The following is a 20,999-nucleotide window of genomic DNA, read 5'->3' as shown; positions in this document are numbered from 1 at the left end:
GTTTGTCTTAAAACAACTCAAACATCATTTTCTATTCCCCTCACACTTGTTACCTTAACATTAAAAGATAGAAAAAAAAAGATTGAAATGTGGTGTTCAACGCCCTTGTCTACACCCTAGGCTTGGCATTAGCCTAATATTGCTCAATGAAGTGTTGTATGCCCACGATATGGGGAAACCATGTGTTCCCATCAAGAAATAGAGGCTATAGGAAAGAAAAGCGCATACCAGTGAGGCAATCGTAGCCTAAATTTCCACAGACCAAGTAGAACACACCCGAGCTCTCCAGGATAGCACATATTCCCGTACTTAGTGCAGTAACAAGACCCGAACATCCATGAACAAAAGCATGACACGATGGTAATAGGTCAGCTTGGCTATAAGCCGCTGTGGACTGCGTAGCCTATAGCTTTGTAGAGGTCCATGTTTTCCACCTGTCAACTGGAGAGTTAATTTGGAACTATGGATACCAATCGCAGCGTTTGCGCTGTAGTATTCTTACTTTCAGTGGTCTTTCAATTGAAATAAATGAAGAAAGAAGTGAAGTCACTTTTATGTGTAGTTTCGTGATGTCTTTGGACCAAAAGGAGGGGCGACTGACAGAGGGAGCGAGCTGGAAAAAAATCTAAACGAAAGATGTCTACTTTTGCCACCCACCTGAAATCGATAGTGTTGCATTCAAGAACCTCACACTGAACGTATAAAAACGGGACGCATGTGCCCAGGAAAGATACGACTCACAGAAACCTGTTGCCGACTTTCCGTTGGAATAGCATTTTTGAAGACTCAACAATATTCTGCTGCCATCAATTACGTAGGCTACTCGGAGCGCACAGTATTTGACGACAGTGAATCGTGTAAGTTGTGACTGTAAAGTTATTGTTATAACCTACAGACACTTCGCCACTCTCGTAAGCACATTTCCAATGTTCATCCATACAACAATAGTATAAATTTAGTCTTTGACTAATATAATTAGGCTACACCTTTTGGGTTTCTTGGATAACACAATGCGCAATCGACTTAGTTATTGTAGGAAAATGTAAACACATAAGTATTTGGACCTTGCAGTTACTCCCTGGCTGGATATTTTGGTGGCTAAATTACTATGTTTAATGTTCTAGTCAACAAAGATGGTCCTGATTTAAATATAATACTGAGTTACAAGTTCATCGGTGTCACTTTGTAAGTTTGCACTGCAGCCTGCTCATATGTGAAAAATGTTTGTGAAATGCTCCCTAATTTATTGTGTTTGTTAGGCTGGAAAGCCATGCAGGCGGAGAGGAAATGGCACATACTTTTGAGTATAATCATTATGCTCATTACTTCGAGCCAGTGCATGGACAGCAAGGAGGCGAAGCTGAAAGAAAGAAGAACACTGTTGGATTTAATCTTACAAGTAATTGGCGACAATCAACGGGACAAGCTCGCCTCCAGACGCATCACCAGTGGCCTATTCTCTGTACCTCAAGACTTGAAATTTTCCTCGCGTGAAAAATCCTCATACTTTCCCAAGCAAGACAGAAGCAGACCAATAGGTAAGCAAACGATGTTATCGTTCATGGCATGTTCACAAAGTCCTTGTAGGATTGTGTTAGACTTGCTAAGCTGCAGCCAATAGCCCGGAAGAAAGACACTGAGATATTGTTGGTTTTGACACATTTGAGTCTAAAATCCAACTTAGGCTAACTGTGCACTTTAAGCACCAGCAGCTATAGGGTCTCATCCAGACATTTCAGCTTTAGAAGTGCTATAATTGTGTGTGTGTGTGTGTGTGTTCAGCATTTAGTCATGCACCACATTTGATGTCATCATTTGATTTTTAACGTGTTACATGAAAGTCAGACGAAGGTACAGATCTTTACTCAAGTATAAAAAGATTAGTAGGCCTACTTCATGCATATGTCATACCTGGACTTTGTTTTCTACACATTTGGCATACTCTTAATTACACATCTAAGGAAAGCTCTTTTGAGTTGGTTTTACATAAAGCATCATATGACCTGATCTGAGAACAGCCTCCTTCGGAATTCTGGATAGAAATATGTACTGCATACCACAGCTGTGGGGACGTTTCATGCTATTTACAGTGTATTGCACAATTTTATACTTAGTCAACAACATTAAAGAGTTGTACCATGCACTACATTTAGGGAACACATTTCAGGGGCACTATTGAAGTGTCAGGACATGTTCTGGGAACTGTCATCCAGGAATTGTATTTTCTAAACCAGATAACCATATCGTTTAGAAACATAACAGCTTGGTCCAATGGGTCTACATAAGAGATACAGCAAAATAACTGATCAGAAGACGCCTACAATGCATCTTAATGAGAAGACAAACTGCAGCCACATTTACCTGTTCAACTTAAAATGTAAAGTAAAGTGCAGCGAGGTGCAACTGTAGGTTCCATTCAATTTAAAACTGATTTTGTCTGTGGCTCCAAGAGAAGAGAAAAGAAGTCCATATTCTTAAGGAAGTGAGCCACTTTGTGTGCACTGGGATATTCAACAGGTTAGACTTATACAGAGAAAGAGGAATAAAGCATATGTTATATGTGTGGCATGTGAGCTTGTATCACTCACTGCTCATATGAGTATGATTCCAATACAGTTTGAATTGCTATATAGATTACAGCAGTGTGTTGTCACACCCGTCACAGGAGGTGTGAAAGCTTTGATGTCACATCCATGTGAGAATTAGAATGGACACTAAGGCGTTGCATAACAACGTATGCTGAGTGGATTTTGGCCAACTGGAAATATGTCAACATATTGTATTTGCCAGAAAACTGTTATCATGTTCTTAGTGCAGGACATGTCTGTCAGTTTGGTCTTGTTTAAAAAGGATGTTGGAAGTTGTTCTTCACAATGCAGTGATTTGACCATCAGGTCTATGGACTGTTGAGCCATATTTAAATTGTGCACACTGTAGCTTTCATAAGTATCCCCACATGGTCTTGTGAATATATGTATTTGTCTGCTTAGATAAAAAAAACACACATTCCCAGATAATTGTTTTTCTAATCCTGTTTATTACATGTATGTACAGTACGAACTGTACTGAACCTTTCCTGTTTCCATTCAAAACTAGGTTTACAGTACAACTAGTCATCCAGTCATCTACGTATTAGTCTTACATAAGTTTTAGTGTGGGTACAGGGACAGGTTTTATGATGCTAGCAAATGACATAAATGGCTCACTGTATCATAATCGGCTGGCTAACTATAAACTGATTTGTGTTCCTTAGACATGCCTCTGCATTATACTTTGTATGTAATGACACAGATTATCACAGATTCATACATCATATATAGAACCTGTTGGCTATCCCTTTGTCTAGGAGCTAAAATTAGCTGAGGCGTGGAATTATGTCTCTGACACTGATAAGCATTACATTATTGTAAGCAATAATCTCCTTACTGTGTTAGCTCAAACACATCTGACAACCATTTGCTCTGCCTGTGTGGACAGTGTATTGGGGTCATCTTGGCTGCAGATTGCAAGTTATTATGGAAGACCTCATTCATACATATTTAGTGTGTCTGAAATGGAAGTTGTAGTTGTGAAGAGACAGATTTGACATGTGCAACTGGTGACATAGACAACTGTTGCCTTACTCATTATGGCATTATAATGTTTGAAAAACACATTATAATGTACAATATATATACACCCCATGCTCAATATCTGTATTGCCAAGATTGGATACTTACTTAAAATAATGTGTGACTTAATTGTAACTAATGAAACTTCTCAGGTAGCATATATGTTATTGTATGGTTTATTTGCTTATTGTCCCTGGGTTATGGGAACAATGATAACAGTGTTGAACTTTTCTCTTCTAGAGGTTGTCCCAAGAGACACAAGCCTGAAAGACAGGTTCATAAATCATTTTACAGGTAAGCAAAGGCTTCCAAATCAATACAGTAGTATAACTATGATGTCCACATGGTAATCCTAGGATAAACATGGAACAGTTTAAATGCTGGGAAAAAGCAACCTGAAAGCGAACAGTTGTTAAGACATTTCCTCTGGAAACCTGCACATGGTCCATGCTCCAAAGCACCCTGGCAAGCACAGGGAAAGTTCTTTGGGGGCTCGTGTGGAGCTGAAATACTTTGCTTGTCCCAGCCATGTCTATGAAGGAAAAGTACGTCTAAGCCTCTTATTTGTCTCAGGATCTGTGTGTAAAACCAGACCAGGCAGCTGGAATTGGTGTGAAAATCCATTCTCCGGAAGCTCGCACAAAGAGGCAGCGAGTGCCTTGCAGAAATCATTAAGTCCCTTGCCCTCATGTGATGTCATGCCATGCATTTGCACCCTTTTCTTATTGGGTCAGAGAGCTTAATTAACATCTGAATTATTACCAAACACAATCAAAGTCCCCAAAGAATATACACACTAGGATTCTCATTTTTCCTTTATTAAAGCGGAGATCTGCAAAACACATACCCGTTAGTAAAGTTAACAAATAGATATAATACAAGGTTGCAATAACAAATTGTCCAAGGAACAAATTGTCCACCTGTCTGTGAGAAAGTAGAGGTGAATGTCTGAAATTTAATCCTGATTAGAGTTTCTTTTTCTCAAGCAGGACCAGTGAAGTTCTCATCTGAGTGCAGAACACATTTTCAGAGACTTTATTACAATACAAGGGATTGCTCAAGACCAGCATGTAAGTCCACCACAACACAGACACATTCCTATTCAAGTCGTGTTATACAAACTTCAACCTCTCCCCCAACAGACCCAAAATAAGAATATAATAATGCTGATTCTGTTGGAGCAATATCAGTAGAAATCAGTGTCAAAGTCAGCATGAAATTCCAGTTGTTTGATTCGGTATCATCATGGAAAGTTTATGAAGCGAAAGAAGGCACAGTTTACCAAAAGCATAATAAAAAATATATAACAAAGCTAACAAAAACCTCAGTGAACTTGGAGCGCTGGAACAGGCCAGATGTCTGTGAGGAGAGCAGCTGCAAATTTCCTCATAGGTCTATAGGGATTCCCACCATCACTAGAGTGCCAATATACTCAATCAGGTGTGATAGAGATTGTTTGCATGTAGAGAAAACATCTTGGATGTAACAATCTCTCTGCAAGAACAGAATGTATAGATGTAAAGAAATGCTACAGTTTCTTCTGAAACCTTTACCACATTGACCATACAATGACCATGTATCAATCATATTATTAAGTAGATCAACCCCTGACACTGATAAAGCCAAAGTGTAATAAGTACAATTACTTTTCATCCCTTGTGATTTAAATGCCATGTCATGACCTCTGTGACCTCCTAATCACTTTATTGATACTATATGCACTATAAGCAACTAGCCCAGACTCAGTTGCTAAATGTGTCAGGGTTGGCTGCCTTAAGCACCAACTGTATTGTGGATTATTTTCTTTAATAATCTGCCTAGTCTCAGTCACCACAAAGGGTTTTAGAGCACTGTTTGTGTGGACCTTTACATAACATACTTCTGAAATGGCTTTCATTGTCTGTTAAATGTCTGTTTATTGTATCTTTTTGCTTGACTGTGGCTCTGAAAGACATACTATACATTTATTCCACTTCTCCATTTACTGAGCATACAGAGGACAGGGTCATAAATGCATTTTCCCCCTTGCAACAAAATCTTAAACATTTCATCATTGCACTGTGGTATGTCATTAGTCTAGATGGCAAATCTAGTTTGCGGAAACAGCCACTTTTCGCCCATCAACTATGATTTTCTGACAGCAACTAACTCCATTATTAGTCATGTCAGAGAGACCCACCCAGTGAGTCTGGACCTTGCTGTCCACTGGCCTCAAGGGTGCTGTCCGACATTGCAGAACCTTGTTGATATGTATCTGTTACAAACTGTTGGTCTTTTGTTTGAACGTAGCCCTCCTACAGTATGTTAAGATATTTGCTCTCTTGGATCAAGCCCTCTGAAATTCTCTGTTGTTTGTACAATAATTGTGGGAAGTGTCTTTCCAAGTTCTCCTTTTGTGTCATGGGAGTATTGTGACCGGCAGAGGTCTTGGATAAACATAGGAGGCACCTAGAACACCAATTATGTACATTTAAAGTAATACTAGCTCAAGAACACGTTTTCCGCTTTTGATATTTCTCTTTGTTTTTAGTAGATTTAGATATCATGCCACTCTATACCAAAGAGAATCCAGGCCTACAAAACACTCTTAGTTTCAGGACACTTCATTTACTGTTCTGGTGCTTGCTGAAAGCCATTGGCAACAGGATTGGCATACCACCCTCAAGAGTGAAAAGGGAACAGGGAGAATGACAGCATTTCTTGGACTGCAAGACAGTAAGAGAATGATGGGTGGGGCAGATTTGTTTAGAATCTGTGTCTCACTTATGAAGCGTTATGAATTTCCGCTCGCCAAGAATCTCACCTTATTGAGCAAATAAAGTATGGCACCGTTCCCTCCCTCCTCATACATGGAATACATTGTCTAGCCTCTCACCATGTGCTAACATTCTTCTCCATAACGGGAAACTAGGAACAGACCTCATGATGTTATTGGTAGTTAAGTATTCCAGTTCAGAACTGAGCCAATGCTGCTGAAAAAGTATGGAAATGGGTGAACTGTGGGAACTGACTCTTTTTTGTCATTCACAGACTACAAAAGATGTGCAAGATTGCTAACGCGGCTAGCATTGAGTCCGCTCTGTACACAGTCGTAAGTGTTATGCATGTAAGTACCAAAAAAACTGATTCTCTGCATGGCATTTAACATGTCAGACTTAATTGTGTATCCATGAAAACACTTAACACTTAAAAGACACAAACAAAACATTAAATCATGGGACTTTTTGATGTTGGAAACATTGGGCATACAGTTCCAATTCCAACAACTTTTCAAAGATCGAAAAAGCTAAAGCATCACATCACAAATTAGCTGATAACACCGCACTTGGGGGTTCTTTCTTTTGTTAGATCTGTGAGTAATTATCACAAGCTTGGTGAAATCTTGAGAATGAATTGCATGTAATATCACTTTAATAAGAGCCATGTGTTATCTATGTTTCTGGGTTGCTTCTTCGGCTTAGGGCTTATCCTGCATAAACAAAAATCAGAGCTAGTATTAAGTACAAAGACTAACACAGTGCCTTGTAAGAAGTAAGCCCCCCTCTTCAATCTGTTTTATATGGACATGTCTGTCTATTTATAACTGAAACCAACTCTTTGCCCTTTGCCAAAGGACTTAATAGCAGTTCAGAATAGCAAGTGAGTGTTATCATTTGGCAAAGTTTCATAGGATCCATGTTTTAGATAAACCCCATTTTGAGACAGAGGAGAGAGTGCCGATGAATACTGTTCCCGGAGTCAGCACTTACACATTATCTCTAATAAGCTATTCATTACTCGTACTCTTAAACAGGGATTTGATTCGCTGCTGAGGTGCCAGTGCATACCACTGATTTCTATTATTACTTAAAACCCACAGAGCTAGTGCTCCTCTAGGCCTTTCTCCGTGTAAAGAGCTGATTATTGTGGAGTTCTGTGGAGCAGTGGGTTGGGGTTATCAGTAAGTGATCTGATGGCATGCTATGCAGGTTCTCTAAGATAGCCAGCCATGCACTGCAAAGGTCATCGCAGCAAGTCCATTTCTAGTTTATGAACAAAGTCCAAAGTTTTACGTGTTGTTTTTATTAATGAATGATGATCTCCGTAATAGCAATAATATGCATGTTTAAAATGTTTAGTATGACAACATAGATTTCCACATCAAATTTTCTCGCCATTTCTTATTGTCATAGAAACCAATGACAATACACCTATGATACCTCAAACCTATGAGAATACACCATGTAGTGTTGCAAGCTATGAGAAATCAGGTTTGTGTTTGTGCCCTAACCAGGTTCAAGACTGATGGAAGAAGGGACTGGTTTTTCTCCAAGGAAGTGCCTTCAGATGCCAACATTTAACTGTTGTCATATCTGCATTCAAATTGTATTAGTTTTTTTATTGTTGTTCCATTTTTTGTTCCATATTTTTACTGTTATGATTGGTGTTAATATTCAGATGCTTTTAAAATATAGTTTTATTGAGCACTTTTGCTTTTTTATATCATGGATCTTTAAAAATATTAATTTAACATTCAGTCCACTATTTATTGAAATGTTATGTAAATAGTAGTTCATGATTATGACAGAAATATACTATTTAATTAACTCATCAAACTTGTTTTCCTTAAATGTGCTGTACAATTTTTGTTTCCCTAGCACACTATGATTCCAAGGTTATTTGCTCTGTAAATATATAATTCTGACAATGACCAACCCTGGTCTTATATTTGTTTATGTTGCTGTCTTTGATTTTCTTTGGCACTTACAGAGCTGGTTTCAAAAAATGAAAACGTATAATGTGCGAATTGGTATGGTTGGAGATAATGCACTGAGATTTTTAAACAATAAAGGACATATTCGTGCACATTCCATTTGATACGGCCATCTGCACTCCTTATATTCAGATTCTCCCAAAGGTAAATATTCTTTGTAAACTCGGCCTTGTAGACCTTATTCTTCTTCTGATTTGTTTGACCATTTCTTGCATCAACTTGCTGAATGATAGAGTAGTGTGTGGAATGGGACACTGTTTAATCAGCTGAACAGAAAGAAAATGAAACCATTGGTGAATGTACATAGAGTGGTCTGGACAGAGGAAACAAATGTCAAGTCTTGGTTAAACCGAGTTTTTCCACAACAGCTTCACTTTCTAACATTTCACTCGACACATTAGCAGAAATGTTTTTGTCCTGTTTTGGCTAGTTGTGGCTGAAAATCCTGAATTCTTTAAATACCCATCAACCTCATTTGAAGATGGGAATGAAGAGAATTATACTCTTCATTATGAACCATGGTTGAATTCAGCTTTTCAGGGGGATTTCAAAACAGCAGGCAACGAACATTCTCAGGGGGACCACAAACTCTCAAAGTTTCTCAACTTCCTCTCTCTCTCTTTCCCTCAAACACACACACACACACAAAGCAACTTTTAAACTCTGACCCTATGTACTTCAGGGCTTTGCTCATTCAAAGACAATTACACGGCTTTAATTGTTTGATAAATAGTTTAATCAAGCAATATTTTCATACTTCTCTGTAAACAGAGTTTGTTGAAACAAATTTGAAACGGAACACTTCCTGATAATTTAATAATATTGTCCCTTCTCTGAACTGCCATAACTGAGTCATAGCCAGGCATTGAATAAAATCTGTCTTGCATGTTGCATAATTGTGTCCTCAGAACAACTCTTATTGGCTCTGATTTTTAATATAGGGGGACATTAATTAGTACTGTCAATCATCCCTGGTTCATATAGACTTCATATGAACCAGCTTTAGTAATCTCTATTGCATTATTGACTTCTATCTTATTGCACGTGAGTCATCTGCTTCTGTCAAATCAAATGAGCCTTTGAATGACTGAGCTCTTTGACAGGAGCCAGTGAACTTCGCAAACACCTGTTTGCATATTGCACACTGCATTGGTCAATGAATATCCTTGTCAAGTATTGTTATGTCTTGATTGTTTGGTGATTTAATATTTGCCACTGATTCTGGGTACTGAACTGATGTCCATGAAACCGAAACAAAAAGGGGGATATCTTAAACATTAAATTATTGAGAAGAAGAGAATCATATCAGTGGATACATGAATCATGAAGAGAGTGTTAGTGCTAATTTTAATGTGTTCATGTTGTTTCAGTGGAAATAGTTCTGCCTTTCTAAGTTTAAAGAGAAAGTTTATATTGGCATATTATATAGCCAGCAAAATGAAAACAATTAAACTCTAAGGATATACATTTTATTGCTAGTGTTCTGCTAATCCTAACCTACATTATAATGTAATTTCTTGGATTTTCTTTCTTTTATCCATGGAGATGACAAAACAGCTATGGGGAATATGGCATAATTGTTGTTTGGGGACAGATATACACATCTCAAGCCCCTCGTCGCAAAAGAATATAACTGGATTAACTAACAATTAAACAAGAGGCTCGCCAGAGCTCCGCATGTCAAGTGTTCTCACGCCAGCATGTCTCTGCAATCTCCACCAAATGATTTGAATCACCAGGAGGAAAGGATTCAGGGATGATCATTAATCTGCTCTGCTCCGCGGCAAGTACAAGGCTGCTCAAGTCTGAAGTGCTGACATGCAGGCCTAAATGAACGAATGAGCGACTCATTTCACTAGCAAGCTTGCATCTTTTTTTCAGGATTTTTGACACTTTCTAAACATGTCATGCCATTTTGCTATAACATGAACTTTCTTTCAGAAAACTTACATTCACTTATAGAGCGGCAAAACATTACACATGTCTCATGGCGCTTTACAGAATGTTAGACAGAAGTGCATTCTAAGTGTGAGTTTTGCACGTTAGGCTGTTAGAGGTGTTATAGGAAAGGAAGTGGTCTCGGTAGACATGAGTCTTAGAGATAAACAGTGATGCTTCCATTACAATTATTTGTATATAAAGAGGATGAATGTTGTCCTTACTGACATTTAGTGTTGTCATGACATAAGAATAATCTGGTCAAATGTTATGTGGCACAAGGGGACCAGAGAGTCAGTGAGCAATGGTGTCAGTGTATATGTGTGTGTGTGTGTGTGTGTGTTAGTGTGTGTGTTTGTATATGTAATTTAGGCTTGTTAAACACATAAAATGCACAGCTGTCCTCAAATTCTGTTCCACTGAAGGCCATTTATTAATGGGAAGGTGGGAGACAACATTTCTTGGAGTGAATTGAAAAAAAAAGTCAGTATGCAGTCTAGAATGGAACTTCTATCCTTGCAATATAAGGTTTATCGTGACCTGGAACTCATTATCAATCATTTATATGAAAGGCTGCTGCGTATCCCAAAAGGCAATGTCACACTATGGGAACATGTCTTGGTCATAAACATAACCTAGATAAATAGAGACATACTGTGTGGTCAGGAACCAGGAACCCTCTGGCTGTCCAGTGGATATTTTCTCTAGCAAGTACTGCGTAATTACTTTGTCACTGTGATATAATGGAAAAAGGCATAAGGTGACATCACATAATGTATGTCACAGGGGGGATAATTTCTATTATATATATATATTGTAAATAAGTTATTTTGTTTTGTTACAGCTCCTGGTCAGTATAGTCTGTATGTGACAGTCTGTGGTGAAAGACCCACAGTTTGTTGGGACTTCTCAACGGTGTTGTGGTTAAGATTTAGTATTATAATACTTTTAGGGATTGGTTTTCATTTTAGCACGTCATGTACATCTCCAGAGACGTGGCTGGGACAGATGTTTACAGCATTATAAAAAAGGAGGCAAACTTAACTTGTCCCAGAGGATAATAAAAGTCAGCCGTCTGAACCATTCACAAAACACTTCCCCATTCTCAAAGACACAAGCAGAATACACGCCATGTATCAGAGGGTGCCATTCATTCACATCTCAACTTTTATGTGCATCTATGGCCAAACTCGTACAAACAAATAAAACAGATGCATCCTAGATACGCTTAAAACCTTTTGAATGTAAAACTAACTGAAACGATCTAGGCGGTATTACTTCAATAACCAATACTGCAGTCATTGACAAAAGTTTAAGACCACCCTTGAGAGAATGTGCTTTTGTCTTCTGGACACTGTGATTGCATCAGAAATTATATTGATCATATGAGACCGTGTTTTGACTACTTAAAAAAAAAACACACACACACACACACACACTGGTTAAAAAGCATCACTTTTGTCAATGAATGCAGAAATACTACTAATGATAATGAGGGTTGGTGGTGGGGGTGGTAGTGGTGAGGATCTAACAGAGGTTTATTGTAGTCTGAGTGTCTGAACCCATTCTTCTGTGAAACAATTAAGAAGCTAAAATATGGAGGGCTGAGCCTGAGTGATCGCTCTAACAGGATTACCCAGCTATAAATAAAGGGGGGTCCGCAGAGGCGTGCCAGTGATGGTTTTTCTCGGGTGGGCAAGGACACTCGATCCTAATCGGAGCAGGATATCACTCACAGCAAAGACAAACAGTGGAGATTAAGAGAGGAGACAGAGGATGCACCAGGGACACCATGTGGGAGGGCACTAACACAATTACACACAAGCAAGAGCAAATCCTCCAGTTACCAGAGAGATGCCCCGTGAATAAATACAAGGAAAGCCGGGTCATCCCCCCTTCACCCGGCTCGACTCTGAAGTGTGTGTGTGTGAGAGAGAGACAGTCAGAGAGAGGTAGAGTGCATGTGTGTGTGTGTGTGTGTGTGTGTGTGTGTGTGTGTGTGTGTGTGTGTGTGTGTGTGTGTGTGTGTGTGTGTGAGGGAGAGAGAGAGAGAAAGAGAGAGATGTGTGTGTGTGTGTGTGTGTGTGTGTGTGTGTGTGTGTGTGTATGTTTGTTTGAGTGAGAGTTTGTGTGTCCGTTCAGTTCTTCATCACTGAACCGAGGAGCCCTCGGCACGACGCAGCGGAAGGGAAAGACAAAGAGGCTGGTCTTTACCCGCTGCTCGGACGGGCGCTTATTGCTCTGATTACCCCAAGAGTGACTCATCCTCAGAATGGACAAGCCTGGGTTCGTCAAGTTTAGGGAATTTGCGACTCTGTCTGCATGGGCAACTTTTTGTATACATTTTGGACTTTTTGCCTTTACTGTTCCAGTGGGAGAGAGATATGGGGTGGAATCGCTAAATGACCGCGGGTCGGTTTGGAACCTGGGTCCCCGTGGGCACTTGGACCCGAACGTGGCACAGACACTGCAGCGGCTTACACTACAGTGCCGTCATGGGCAGCCTTTTTTATACTAAACACAAAACCAAGAAAGACAGCTAGTCAGGGGTGTGGTCATTGATGATACTGTATCTACAAATGTAGATTGCACCATTTAATTGTACAATTTCAATCACAAATGAATCGACTAGGTTACATGCATATTCCTTGGTCTTGTGGAAGAGGGCTTCACTTATGCAGATATGTACTGGCTTTAATCATTCAGCCTTGAGGACAGAGCAAGAATAAACATTTTAATCCAATTTAACAAACCCCCAGGGTGTATATGAGTAACAACTCTTATTTATAGCCAAAGTGTGTAGTATCTTTAATGCCCACACACGGCATATTCTTTGAAAGACCCTTGATCCATTTTGTAACGTCTTATGTTTTATTCATCAGCATCAGTTTTGGAGGTGGAAAAATGGCAATGTGACTAAGAGATGACTTGCCTGGAACATGGGTACACTTCATATTTCACCAAGTCAAACAGTTTTATTCCAATCCCATAGCATCAAAAGCATGAATGAACTTAAACCTTCTTAAAAACTTAAATCTTAAAACAGTATGTACAGAGCTAGAGTGCTGCTAAGAGAGATCAAGATGTGCAGTGTGAATTGAGCCAAAATCAGTAATACCAAGGGAGAGACTTCAATCTCCAGCATTTGCATTCCGCATCAAAGTTAAGTAAAGGGTTTGCAGATGTGACCAACTCAAACATTTCCTGCTGCAAATATGACTAAGTGCTTACTTGTGCTACACTTGTTTCAGTGATAGTCTCGCATGAATGAGGCCAGGCGGTGGTAGTGGTGGGGGGTTGGGGTTGGGGGTCTTTCCATTAGATAGTGGACCTTCAGTCCATTTCACCATCTAATAGCATTAATAATGAAGCAGATTATAGTGGTTGGCAGAGTCTTCAGGGTTGATGGATGCTCATTTGTGAGGGCGCATACAAAAGAAATGGCTGCAAAGTGACTTCCTCCGCGATGGATAAAGGCAAGCTTTTCATCTGACGTGGTGCCAGTTGCTCCGTCTTTGATCCCTGGCATGCTGGCATTGGGAATCGCTCTCTCCACCTCTTCATGCCACCAGCACCCAGTGAGTGCATGGCATGAATTAAAGAAATCTGCCAACACGTTTCGTTTTCAAGACATGAATGGCACTGACACTGTCATGCACCTACCCACTAAGTGTCCTCACACCACACTGTAAAACAATTTGAATTGATTTTCTGCAGAATCTTGAAAACTTGCAGAAGAACAGAGTGGCCTGAGATCACTTGGATGAGTGGAGCAGTATTTGTTTTTTTAGCTCTGTGTTCTGCCAAAATAAAAATAAAACGGAATTAAGGATGAAGCTCTGATCTTCAGGTTTGTGTTGAATGAGATTACATTTCTTCAGGAAGATGCCCTCTTTATACAAACATATGATAATATATGATGTGTTACTGTCTAACTATTGAGTTTGTCTATTTAACTGCATACTCAGTAACTATTTAGTGCTGAAAAACTGGTGTTTTTCCACTGAAAACACCTTGGGACCCAACAGGATATTCAAAACAACTTCAAATAGATAGATAGAGCTTCTCAGTGAGAAACAGTTCTCTATCTCGACGTAGTCCACGTTTGAAACTGTTACACGTGATATGATGTGAATGAACTATGTGATGTAAATAGTTTCAACACTGCTAGACACAGTGTGAAACTGATACAGTGTATCATTGAGAAGTCGGATCCTGGCACCTTGTGATAGTGTGATATTAGAGTGTGTGGGTGGATTGCTCTATTATGGAGGCTCCAAAAATACGACACCAGATGGTTCTTGACTGAGCACTGCTGTTCTGCTTGCTGTGTATTTGATCACATCAGGATCATCCTGACCTGAAGATTTTCAAGAAGAGAAAGATTTGTTTTCTTTGCCTTGCTACTGATTGCCTTGCTACTGCTGATGTTTTTTTGTGATTGATTACACTTAGCTTAGCTACAGAAGAATAACATACGATTATGTTTTCCATTCATAGCATGACTTTTAAACCATCAGACCATCAGTTGATGGCAATACATTTACACAGATAATATGAGATTCATTGTTTTTTTTAAATTATTATTATTAAGTTCCCTGTAGCCTGTCCGACACCAAACCGATTCTCACATCTGAACTGAGATTGAGAATGGGACTGAGAACGCTATGTTCACTTTTGATTTTCAAGGGGCGTAACCAGATGTGAAATTAAACTTAAATTGGCACATTACAATTCTAAAAAAGATATAAGTCTGTGTCGTTTAATACTGACATCCACAGTGCAGGCATTGGTTGTGTTAAAAAGCGCTCTTAACCGTACACCCCTGTCTGTCATCATATAAACTCCGCCCATGCTGGATGAGTGGTTGGCTCCTAGGTTTTCTATGGTTTTGGAAGTCGCTGTGAATTGAAGAATCGGCTGTTGTATCCACAGGCCAAATTCAAATGTGATGTTAAGTTCACCCAGGCTTCTTTTACTCACTCAACACAAAAGTGAACTAGATGTACCGCAGAGCAGTACAAAATATGACCACCGCCCAGTCCAGCACATTTTTTCCACAAAAATAAATCACGCTGAAAGGCCTATATGATTCTAATTGTCTCACTAAATTGCATTATCCACACTCAATTCTCACTGGTATCTGCTAGACAACAAGTACCAAAACATGATTAGTTCATAGATTTCACATGTAAAATTAATTTTATACAACCCCACCCCCATCTTGCCTGTTCATAATTCTGAGAAATTCTTGAATTGTGTGCATGTATGCGTGTACACGTTTATGTTTATGTGTGTGGGTGTGTGTGTGTGTGTGCGTGCTTGTGTGTTTGCCTGCGTATGTGTGTTTGTGCATGTGCATGCATGCGTACATATGTCTACTGTGTGAGTATGTGTCATACATATGATTACTGTGAATGTATGTGTGTGCGTGTGTATCTGTTTATGCACATGTGTGCACATGGAATGGGTTAACATGACCCCTGGAGACAAACATACGGAAAAAATTGGTCATCCTAGGCCCTACGGTTCTCAAGATATTCACAGAAAACTGTGTCTGCCCTACCCTCCTTTGGGGGGTCCAGTACAGCGGGGGGGCTACAGATCAAAACGAAAAACGATGGTTCTATGCTATCCATGTGGGGTTACATTCCCACCAAGTTTCGTGTACCCCGGTCTTTCAGTGTCCCGGGAATCCTTGTTGGTGTACGGTCAAAGATTGTTAAGGCGGAGCAAGATACTTCGTCGTAGTTCATGTCTATGGGCGCGAAATGGGGATCGAATCCTGTCTGCATAAAGAGGCGTGTCGATGACGTATTGACGAAGCGTGCGTTGCAACCGGCCAACAGCAGCTGCATAAATAACCGGCGCACACCTGATATAAGGTTGATTTTCTCCAGACTGGAATGCTCAAAAATGCTAAAAATGTACCTGAAATGTTCAGAAGGGTTTGAGGATCATGAAAACGTGCCCGAAATTCACATTCCTAACTCTATAGAACCAAGACCTTAGCATATGTGGTGAAATTCTGAGCTATGCCCATAGACTTCAATGGAGCAGTCGCTGCCTCTGCTCTGCATAAAGGGGGATTTTGACCCCCCCTTGTGCGATCCGGGTTCCCGGAAGTGGCTCCTGATGAAACATCTTGCTCCTCCTTAACAATCTTTGGTACGGTCACTAAATGTACACATAAATTATTTTATTGTAAGGCCCCCCATGAACAAAAGTTCACAAAACTTGGCATGCATTCAGAGGGTGTCAATGATCCTACACTTTCAATTTCGTGAAGTTTTGACCATGTCAGCCAGAGATATTGTGATGAAAACACCTAATTTTTGCTTTTAATTTTTTAACTAGGTGGCTATACATGAAATAAGTGGTAATGGGATGGGTTGACATGCCCCTTAAGACCAACATACAAAAAAAAAAGGTGGACCTCCTAGGTCCTACGGTTCTCGAGATATTCACAGAAAACTGTCTCCGGCCACCTACAGGCCAGTTGGTGTATAGTAACATAAATTAATTTATTGTGTGGCCCCCCATGAACGGAATTCCACGAAACTTGGCGTGCATTCAGAGGGTGTCATAATGATCCTACACTTCCAATTTCGTGCAGTTTTTACTATGTTAGGTCACGGATACCTGCGATTACAACACCTAATTTTTACTTTTTTGTGTTTAACTAGGTGGCACTCCTCCTAAAGAGATATTCACAGAAAACTGTGTCTACCCTACCCTCCTTTCGGGCGTGCAGTCCAGCGGGGGGGCTACAGATCAAAACGAAAAACGATGGTTCCATGCTATCTATATGGGGTTATATGCCCACCAAGTTTCATCTACCCCGGTCTTTCAGTGTCCCGGGAATCCTTGACGGAAATTTGGACATGCGAAAAAGAAAAAAAAAAAGAAAAAATGTAGAAAACTACAGTAGAAAAAAAATAGTGACAGAAGCAAATTCTGAAGCTATTGCTTTACTATAGGGGTTTTCAACTGACTGGGACCCAGGGACCACCATTACTAAGGAAGCAACCTGAGGCCCACTGCTGAATGGAAAATAGTGGTTCCTGCATTAAAACTGCATTATTATGGCCGCTGTGCTAGCGAAGAGGTGGTCGTATAGGTTTAGTCAGAGTTTTTTTTTTCTTCACTAAATTTGTGTCAATGATTCCCAGGACACTGAAAGACCGGGCTGCACGAAACTTGGTGGGCATGTAGCCCCACAAAGATGACACAGAACCATTGTTTTTCGCTTTGATCCGTCGCCCACCCGCCGCACTGGGCACCCCAAAAGGAGGGTAGGCCGGACACAGTTTTCTGTGAATATCTCGAGAACCGTAGGACCTAGGATGACCAACATTTTTCATATGTTGGTCTTTTACATTGTCCAGTTCCAGGGGTCCAGTTCGCCCTGTCGGGACTTATTTTCCCAATAATGACCGGCGTTCTATACATTATCCCTTACATACTGTAAGTGTTACATTTAGTGACTGTACACCAATTGGCCTGTAGATGGCCGGACAGTTTTCTGTGAATACCTCGAGAACCGTAGGGCCTAGGATGACCAAATTATTTTGGGATGTTGGTCTCCAGGAGCCATGTCAGTACATCCCATATCCACTCATTTGAGGTGTAGTGATAACATGCACACATACACACACACACACAGGCACGCACGCACACACACCAATGCACGGACATAGACACACATAAACACACACGCATGCACACACACACACATGCACACACACACACACATACAGGACTTTTATTTTCTGAAGCCGAACTTTTACATCTCTGCAGACAACTAGTTGAAAGCTCCTGCTTCATTAAAATGATAAAATTGTTGCCAGTGATCAACATAATATTCAACATACATGGCCTTTGGTTATAAATGTGAAAAAAGTGCACTAACAGTAAAAGAAGATACAAAGGGACAAGAGGGAAAGGGACAAAAACAAATGTCCTGTCCTTTTGTAATCTGTGATCACATGGTCACATCCACATCACATTATACAGTATGTGGTTTGTCTATTTTACACAAGTTAATTAGCTATTGCTCAATATGTCAATGATCTGCTCAATTAAAAATGCATATCTGCTGTTTCAATATAGCTTTTGAGCAGTCATTGTGGTAGGAATAAGATACTTTGTATATAAGGTTTTGAACAGTTAATTTTTGTGCATGCTGTGTGCAAGCATGTGTAAAAAAATCGAGAAAGATCCATATCCAAGGCAATATGAAGGCAATTCTCCACTAATTTACTGTTCCAAATTTCAGTGAGTGTGATTGGTGTCAAATCCACTATCAGTGAGGAAGATTCGCTAAAAGAAAAAAAGAGTCTATTAAGAGACTATTCAGTAACAAATGCTGAGCTTCAGTGTGGTTATATTTGGAGGAAATAAACCTATCAAGAATTCACCTGTGTGCAATAAAGGTCCTTGTGACATCAGAAGGTAATTCAATCATTTTTTCATATATAAAGGCATTTATTAACTCAAACATAAAACAAATAAACCGCAAGCACAACATCAGGTGACAGAACCTGTTATTCTCTGTTTGAGACATTACACTCATCTTTTTGATGACATGTCAGTGAAGTCTCTGTGAGGTCATGTGCCAATCTGCACTTGAGCTGAGAGGCAGCTTCACCTGCTCAGAGAGTACACAGGGCTTGAGAAGGAAGAACAATGGCTATGAGAAGTGCTCCTACCCCCACTATAGGTACTGTATTAGCACATGCTTAAGGGAGCCAATGCATTTAATCTGGCATGACTGAGCACAAGATCTACAAGTAAAATATGGAGAGGTTCCCTGTGACTGCATCGAGCACAGATTAGGCTACCTGACTAGTAAACACACGCAGGGCCACAGGTGTCATATATATGACAACACAGTAGTTGAGCAGACCGGATTCAATTGCTTTGCAGAATACACACACACATATATATATATATATATATATATATAATTTTTTTGGTAGTTGGTAGCCATAAAATGTACTAAAACCACAAATGACCCAACTGTGTTGAATGGAGAGTATGAACACTCATTTGTTACGACATGAAGTACACGGTCAAGCCCTGATAAAAGCTCAATAGCAGTACCTTGACTTAGAGTGATCTTTGTGAGCTATGTGGAGAAGAAAATAAGTTTGAAAGCAGCAAATTTTATATCCACTAGTAATTACGCCCAAAAATGTATTCCAGATAAGCGGGGGATCGTAAAAAACCAAAACCACAAAACAAGTTCTGTATTTGCAAAAAAAAAAAAAAAATCTCCTCCTGTGGAGTATTAAAGCGTAGAGAGCCAGCTCATGCACCCAGAGTCCAGCAACATTCTATGGCTTGGCTCCAAGCACCACTCCACCGACCATATCTTCTGCTAACATCTGTGTGGCTGTGAAAACAGACGCCTGCATAATGCGGCAGCAGCATGCTCAGGCAAGGTGGTGGCTGCATTTAGGTGACTTTCAGTAATAATGGCCCAAGTTCAGGACTAGTATGGCCATGGATTCTCAGGCACATTACTGTATCTATGCATACTGTACTGGTATACCTTGAGTTCACACTCAGGGAGGCAGTTGTGGTTCTGAGTGGTACAGTTGCCCAATATGTCCCCTGAACTATAAGGACCAAACCAACATCATGGAAGGACTTAACCACAGTGGCACAAGAGTAGAAACAATTAACAAAATGACTTCTACCCCTCATAGCAGTCCAGGCTAACATCTGACGTGAACTCCTGCAGATCCTACAAAGACTTAGTTCACATTTGTCACACTTAGATGACCGGTCTAGAAAAAAACAAAGGAAACCTGTTTCATTATTCCACGTAGGCCTACGTATAAACGCATTCCAGACATGTTTCCATGCCAACTCAACAGAAAAACCATGGGTGTATTCAGGTGGAAAACGGGCTCTATAGATAGAAGACGCAGAAACTTCTTCGATCTCCTGCAGGTCCTGAAAGGAGACATCTTCCTCTTGCACAACACATTCAGCTGACGAATGCTGTCAGTAGTTAACATGAAAAGAATCAGTTAGGCCATGCAATCATCTTTCACCTTAGGAAGGACGGCTATTACTCACAAGATGGCTAATGGCTCTCACTAAAGCTTCGTCTGAGCTTGTTATACGGTTTCCCCACTGTGCGCCTAATGCAAAATTAAACCAAGAGGGGGGCAGTTTGAGAAAAATGTCAGACACACAGTTCAAGGTCTCAGCGCACTTTTGGCCAGAGAGGATGTGAAGCATCCCCCACGTCAAGAGATCGGAGGCGTGGGAGTGGGGAGGGTCGGGGTGGCGAAATGTGAACATATGGGATGACTCAGACATCATGTCCTCTTGGACTCATTTCCAGCAGCTGGCTTGAAGCACTTTGGCTTTAATATCTATGTGAATTCCTTACCCCCAAAATATTGTTAACAATTTACAACAATAACAGACTGTGCACATCAAGATAAACATCTGCTCTTTTTTGTAATTTGCTGCAAGAGTGTCCTGTGCACTACTTCACCTTGCCCCATGGTTCTACCCACTTATAGGAGATACACTTTGCATCTACAAACAGAGCAGAAGAGAGCAATGATCAATAAGAGGATTGCCCTCATCCTGGACATCCCTAAAGGTCAGTAATTTCGCATCGGAATCGGCCCCACAACAACCCTGATACTGTACAGAACCTCGCAGACACAATA

General features: G+C 40.2%; 1 protein-coding gene across 2 annotated transcripts; it reads left to right on the top strand.

Moving 5' to 3' along the window:
* Positions 1-431: 431 nt before the first annotated feature.
* On the top strand, positions 432-8,215 carry alkal1 (ALK and LTK ligand 1). Of its 2 annotated transcripts, none has more exons than XM_048253268.1 (6): positions 432-857; positions 1,260-1,538; positions 3,852-3,905; positions 4,601-4,681; positions 6,642-6,717; positions 7,885-8,215. In XM_048253268.1, exons 1-5 carry the CDS (start codon positions 716-718, stop codon positions 6,704-6,706), a joined length of 621 nt encoding a protein of 206 aa, XP_048109225.1. In that variant the 5' UTR covers positions 432-715; the 3' UTR covers positions 6,707-6,717; positions 7,885-8,215. The 2 variants fall into 2 exon arrangements, with proteins under 2 accessions (XP_048109225.1, XP_048109224.1); XM_048253267.1 differs by having other exon boundaries at positions 4,598-4,681.
* The last annotated feature ends 12,784 nt before the right edge of the window (positions 8,216-20,999 follow it).

This window comes from Alosa alosa, chromosome 9, assembly GCF_017589495.1.
Source record: "Alosa alosa isolate M-15738 ecotype Scorff River chromosome 9, AALO_Geno_1.1, whole genome shotgun sequence".
NCBI lineage: Eukaryota > Metazoa > Chordata > Actinopteri > Clupeiformes > Clupeidae > Alosa > Alosa alosa.
Note: the sequence above shows the minus strand (reverse complement) of the source record. Positions and strands in the feature narration are given on the sequence as shown.

Coding starts and splice junctions, on each gene's coding strand:
- alkal1 (XM_048253267.1), top strand. CDS start 716: ATGTGCCCAGGAAAGATACGACTCACAGAAACCTGTTGCCGACTTTCC. Junction 1,539..3,851: donor AGACAGAAGCAGACCAATAG/GTAAGCAAACGA, acceptor TTTCTCTTCTAG/AGGTTGTCCCAAGAGACACA. Junction 3,906..4,597: donor GTTCATAAATCATTTTACAG/GTAAGCAAAGGC, acceptor CTTTTTCTCAAG/CAGGACCAGTGAAGTTCTCA.